Genomic DNA, 6,270 nt, shown 5'->3' with positions numbered 1-6,270 from the left:
GCTGAGGCCCTGAATGTAGGGATGCAATTGCTACTATCAGCATACAACTTGCTAGTGAGCGACTGGAGTTCTTTCCTGGACAGATCTCCATCCAGTGCACCCACATCAGCCTTTCAGTCCAGATCATTCTGTTGATTTTCCTTTTATCCAGGATTTTTCTGCTGCCAGGGCCTTTCTGAAGTGACATCCAGGATTCCTTTTTGCCCCTTTATTCTCAGCTGTTTATTCCCCTGCCTCTTAACTCCACATCTTCTTACACTAGCTGTCCTTTGCGTACCCCGTGAACCCCAAGTGCGAGCTTCATTGCTGGCTCCCTAGAGCACTCTCTCCTCAGCATGCCTCCTGCCTTGCTGTGTTTCTGGGAGCACCGGCTCTCTTCCGCCGTCAGCTGGGCCCCTCGGTGCCTGGGCTCCATGTAGTGCTGCTCTTTGAGCATACTGTTGACTCCTTTGCTTGGGGGACAAGGTGGAATCAGGGACGTAGTAGCATGACTTATGCACTTTCAGCCAACCCTCTGAACTTCTGCGTTTGTTCCTATCACACGAGTGTTCTGTGGTTTCATTTCCTATGTGTATTTTTTAATGAAAATATAAAGAATAAAGTATTTCCTGAGCCAGTGGGAGTTGAGCTTCTGTTCTTTGCCCCCAAGACATTTGTTTAACCACTGCATTGAGGGCATGCCTCTGCTGACTGTACAAAATCCTTGTTAGACCAGGCAGCCATCTTCAGCTGTCCTTGCCCTACAGCTTTCAGATTTCAGTGTATGGTACTAATGGGCAAGCACTCCATCCGTTGTGGTCCACAGCACAAAGATCTATCAGGCCTGGGAGAACTTGCTAACTGGGGATGGATTTGCTGCACAATCTGCTTGAGAATAGTGTGGCAACAGGGCTGAGGAAATGAGTTTGTGGTAGTACTGTTATAATAGAGAGTTTGCAGTTGCAAAAAACAATAAGTCCTTTGTCCACCATGGCAATATGGAGTGAACAGAGCACAGTATTAATTTGTTTGCCAGTGGTGTGGCTACAAAATGCCCTCCTGGTTTCCCCCTCCAGAACCTCTTGATTTCCACAAAAACTGCAGGGGTCCTGCCCCTGGCAGCCTCCGATGAGTCTGAACTCACTCCCTACTGCCTGGTCCCCTAGCAAAATCCACACCTGGTTTTCTAGATTTTAAATCGCTTTTCATGTTTTCCTGGCACATCTCCAGCTAGAAGTGTGTGAGGAACCAAGAGCAAAAAGCCCTGCTTGGGGCGGTGTGCAGTACACCTGGAAGCACTCACTGATTTCATACATAGATCTGTCTTACCCAGTACCCCTCTGTTGCTGGCAGAGAAAGAGGTACATGGAGGGAGAGTTTCCAGGTGACCGTGCGGCTCTGGCAGGGAACCTGGAACTGTCAAGAGCTCCCCTTTCCCTTCCTGGACCAGTCCTGCTCTCTTGCGAAGGCCTCCAATGTCATCCCCAGGAAGTCAGCCGCAGAAGCGGCTAATGCTAACCAAATGTGCTCCGTGTGTGGTTCTGCTGAAGCTCAGCCGAATGAACCGCCAGCACCTAAACTGGGTCATAGCAGGACATGGCCCTATTCACAGTGGCCAGCACACCCACATCACTGTCTTTTTGGGATGAGCTGTATCAAAGGGTTGTACTTGAAGAAGAGTTGGCATTTCCTGCTAGGTGACAAACAATATAAACCTTAAAAACCATCTGCAGCTGTTCATAGCTGGAGATGGGAACAGTCGTAGGCTAGTGTTGGAAGAAAAAGCAGATGGGGTCAAAATGTTCTGCTCGGAAAGCAGCTGTTCATAATTCCCACAGACAGTGAGAGTGAAGTTCTCCAAGAACTACCCAGGAAAAGATGCTGAAATGCAGATATTAAGCGTAAATTTTCAAGACCAGACAGCTCCCACTCAAAAACATTAAGAATTGGCCAAAGATCCCTTTCATTTGGTTGGGTTTTATTTGTTTTTTGAGAAGTTCCAGTATAAATAACAAAATAAGGGCAAGTACCATGCCAACAAGCAGCCCTGGAACAACCTGCTCAGCTCAGCACAGCTTTGGCTGGCAGCAGTCATGGATCACAGGCCAGGAAAAGGCAGCATAGTGTTGGCCACTAAGCAGGGTTTTATGCGATGTGGATCTTGCCAAGAAAAACTCCATCTCAGGTTAATTTCACTGACAAATTGCATCAAAGTAAGACTTGTTGCAACACCTCTAGCTTTTAATTCGAATATTAAATGAATTTTATATGACCAGGGATAGGAAGAGGGTTTATTTCCCTCTCTCCCCAGTCTGACCAGGATCCTTCTCCCTGCTGATTATGTTATTATCTAAATTAGTATGTGTGATCTTAAAACAATTAAGTCAAAGCACTACAAACATGTTACTTTGTGTCATGCATCTTGCATGCTACAACTAGACTATAGGGCCTGTGGCCTTTGCTTCATGACTGTCCTCTTCAGCTGGGACCTCCTGCACTCAGCAATGTGTGGGCAGGAGAAACATTTCCTTCTGCTGGTCGCTATAGAGAAAGGAGAACTGGACTCGTTAGGAGGAGCTGAAGGACTGGAGAGGAATGAGTGAAACTGTCCCAGGCTCTCACTGCTCCAGTGCCTTTTGAGGCAGCATGGTCTGTGTCGGTGTCAGGATGCAGTGCGTTGGCTGAGCAGGAGGAGAGCCAGAGCTCCGCTTGGCAGGACTGGCACATTCACTCTTGGTCATTTTTGTAAAGCTGGTATTTGCAGTTATGCAAGAAGAGCATGTAAGAAGATGAGAAATCGCAGAATTGTAGAATAATTGAGGCTTGGAGGGGAAATCTGGTGGTTTCTAATCTATCCCCCTGCTCAAAGGAGATCCAGCTCAGATCAGGTCACTGAGGACCTTGTCCAGTTGAGTTCAGAGTATCTCCAAGGTCAGAGATCCCCTATCATCTCTGAGCCCCCTGGTCCAGTGTTGGACCACCCTCATGTGAAAAACATTTTCCTTTTAATGAGGATTTCCCACATTCCAGTTTGTGTCCTTTGTTCCATTCCTATCCCTGTGCACTGCTGAGATCGGCTCTGTCTTTTCTACACCCTTCCACCTTCAACTTCAAGGTAGCTGAAGAACATGGTGCATCCAGCCAGCACTCTGTCTCCAGCAGGGAAAGTAAGAGATGCTATTTAGGCAGAACATGTGAACCAAGACATTGTCTGTGGCCAATTCCCCTTCCATCCAGCCTGTTGGACTGGGGATGTTAGTGGGGACATCCCTGCCTGGTTCCTTTAGCATCTGTTTATGGACCTCTGGTCCATGAATTTGTCTATATCTTTTTGACCCTGTGGATACTGCCTGCTTCCACCATCCCCATGCAACTGCAAGTTCACTCCCCACTATGTAAACTGCTTTGTCTGCTTTATGTTGATCTCCTTTTAGATTCATTAAATGCCCCCTGCTTCTAGTATTGTGGGATTTGGTGAAGAACAGTTCTGAGTTCATCTTATCACCACCTTTATGTTTTCATAACCTCTGCAAGTTTATTCGCCCTCAACCTTCTCCTCTCTGAGGTGATGAGTTGTCCTAAATAACCTCTACTGTGCAGTAAATGCTTTCTCTGGCATCCATGTAGTAAAAGATGCCTTTCTAGAACCTAACAAATGCTAACTAAAATGTTTTCTAACTCACACGTAGAGCAAGGGGTTGTGGGCCAGTACAGGCAGAGGAGCATGGGGGGGAGGGTGGACAGTGGGAGTCACATATTGGTAAAGCAAGTACAGTAATCTGCAGCACCCTGTCTTCATCATCTTTAGAGCACATGATGGAGCGTGCGTCAGAACGGATGAGAGCTGTTATTCCTACCTGCCCAGCCCAGAAAGTGCCAAAACAGGGGCTGAGGTTGCTCTGTGACTTCTATTTAGGTTTCTAAAGGCCATCAGCTTCTACTTAGCCAGTCACAGTAGTGCAGAGCTCTGGAAAAGTGAAGCTTCCACAACACTGTGCCTCACTTTGCACGTTTGTCTGCTGAGACAACAGCCAGGCCGACCATTGAGCCAGAAGGGTTGCTCCGGTTGCTGCCTGAACGGGAGCAAAGCAGACTCAAATGCATGTCAGCAGCTGCTGCTGGGCACTTCATGTTTCTGCAGGAAGACTCCCGCATTGTGGTAGCCAGGAATTGCTGAGCTGCAGAAAATGCTCTTTCTGATGCCGTAGGTGCCAAACCCTGTGGAAGGATGATGCATCCGTGGCAAGGGAGGATGTAGAAACTTGACAGCGCAACCTCCTCTACAGAAAAACCTCCTGTTCCCTGTGCCTGTTATTGCACAGAGGCAGAAGAAAGCTGAAAACTGTTGCTGGGGGTGCAAATCAGAGAAGGCAGAACTGAAGCTATGTACAAATGTCCTCTTCTTTGCAGAAGAGAAGTTGCCCCTGTTGCTCTCTGCAATCTTCCAGCACAGCACTGCCAAGCCCCTTCTGCCACTGCTCTTCAGCAGAAGTTACTGTACCTTAGAGGCCGCAGGGAAAAAGGGACCAAGTGTCACCTCTCTCCGTTCACACGCGCTGTCACTGAGAGTAGCACAGCTCTGGCAGTCACCAGCAAATTCCTTTGGTTGCAGAGTCCCCACTTTAGAGCATTTCCTCAGCGAACAGCGAGCAGAAACATCCCTGATCTTGCTCAGCCATCAGTCAATTTTGTTGCTTCTTTCAGGCAAATCAAGATCCTTCTGCAATTGGTTTCCTGACTGGCTTTTGAGGAGCAGGCGCTCCGGGGCTGTTTGCAGCGGGTGCTGCTGTGCAACACCCAAGCACGCTGCCTGCGCTATGGCTTCACACCACCCTTCGTGCATCTGCTCCCCCCTGAGCTCTGCAAGCCCTGCTCCAACTTCCCAAGGCGCATCCCTTCCCACACCGCAGCACAGCTCAGGAGTCCAGATCCCCATGCTGGGCTCCTGCCTTACAAATACCCGCATGATCCACAGGAGCCCGTGTGACCAACCACGCTCACCTCCCGGCTCCTGTGGCAGGAGCAGTGCTGGGGCTGATGAGGCATTTGAGCCTGTGTAATTACCCAAGGCAGAGTCCAAGCTAAGCGGCTACGTTGCTGCTGCAATCTTGTATCTGATTTAGTACCTTAAACTTCAAGCCCATTTCTCCTCTCAGGAACAGCCAGCCCGAAGACAGTGGCGTAGGACAGCGGGCATTTACAGTAAACAGTCAGGAAAAAGCAGCAGTCGGGACTCTTCTGGGATCTATTTCACCCCTTGAAGAACCAGCGGACACAATCAACAGACCCATTTCAATCTTTCCAACAGGGAAAACACGGGGCCAGCGGCAGCAAGTCCCAAGAGCTGCACAAACCCACAACGCTTCCAGCGGGCTCAGCGAAGAACAAGCCCGACACAGGCACTTGGGCCCCGGGAGCTCGTCTCCAGCCAACCGTTCTCAGCAACCACCCTGCTGCCTGCAAGCACCTGCACAGCATTTCCCAGCCTCTTCAGGGTCAGGCTGCGCTCTGGCTCCTTCCTCTCCCAGAAAACACTTTGCTCCAAATTTCGGCACCCTCTTTCCCCATCTCTGAGGCAGCTGCCTCCACACCAAGCATCTAGCTGAACTGCCGTGCGCTGCAGGGAAGAGCTTGGCCCAGGCCCCCAGAAACGCCGATGCAACGGGGGCGAAAGGCCCGCAGCAGCTTTGCAGGGCCACAGTTTCCTGTCGCCCAGCACCAGCCGAGCCCCACTCTCCCCGGTCACAGCAACAGCAGCGAAGCGCCCCCGGCTGCCGTGCGCAGGCAGCTGACCCCCCCGCCGCCGGGCCCAGCTGGCAGGCAAACAAACAGGGTTTTGCTGCCACCTGCTCAACGCCAGCTTACGCAGCAGCCTGATTTCACACAGGAACGGCCGCCCGAGCACTGCCGGCGCCTTCAGCCGGCGCTGCCCTGCCCCGCTCCGCACGGAGCCGCCAGCCGCCCCGGCCCGCCGCCGGCAGAACCGCCCCCTCCCGGCCCCGGCCCCGCCCGCCCGCAGCGCCGCGCATGCGCACGGCGCCGCCGGACAGCACCCCCCCCCCACGCACCCCGCCCCGCCTCCTCGGGCGGTGGCGGCGAGTGCGCTTGCGCGGCCATGGCGGCGGCCTGCGCGGAGATGGAGCCGGCTGCGGCGCCTCCTTCTCCTTCTCCCGCTCCCGCCGCCGCGCCGGGTTCGGGCGAGCTGGTGTGCGCGCAGGGCCGGAACCTGAAGGCGGTGCTGTGCCAGCGCTGCGGCTCCCGCGTGCTGCTGCCCGGCGCCGCCACCTTCGC

The 6,270-nt window shown here is 52.2% G+C and overlaps 1 protein-coding gene across 1 annotated transcript in view; it reads left to right on the top strand.

The window, feature by feature from the left end:
* Nucleotides 1–6,069: 6,069 nt before the first annotated feature.
* The window catches only part of RABIF (RAB interacting factor), a 2,164-nt gene continuing 1,963 nt past the window's right edge, over nucleotides 6,070–6,270 (top strand). The window contains exon 1 of the mRNA XM_026063802.1: nucleotides 6,070–6,270. This exon is cut by the window's right edge and continues 5 nt beyond it. Within this exon, the coding sequence (XP_025919587.1) occupies nucleotides 6,095–6,270 (176 nt within the window). The 5' untranslated portion in view covers nucleotides 6,070–6,094.

This window comes from Apteryx rowi, unplaced genomic scaffold, assembly GCF_003343035.1.
Source record: "Apteryx rowi isolate R43461 unplaced genomic scaffold, aptRow1 scaffold_200, whole genome shotgun sequence".
NCBI classification, from domain to species: domain Eukaryota; kingdom Metazoa; phylum Chordata; class Aves; order Apterygiformes; family Apterygidae; genus Apteryx; species Apteryx rowi.
Note: the sequence above shows the minus strand (reverse complement) of the source record. Positions and strands in the feature narration are given on the sequence as shown.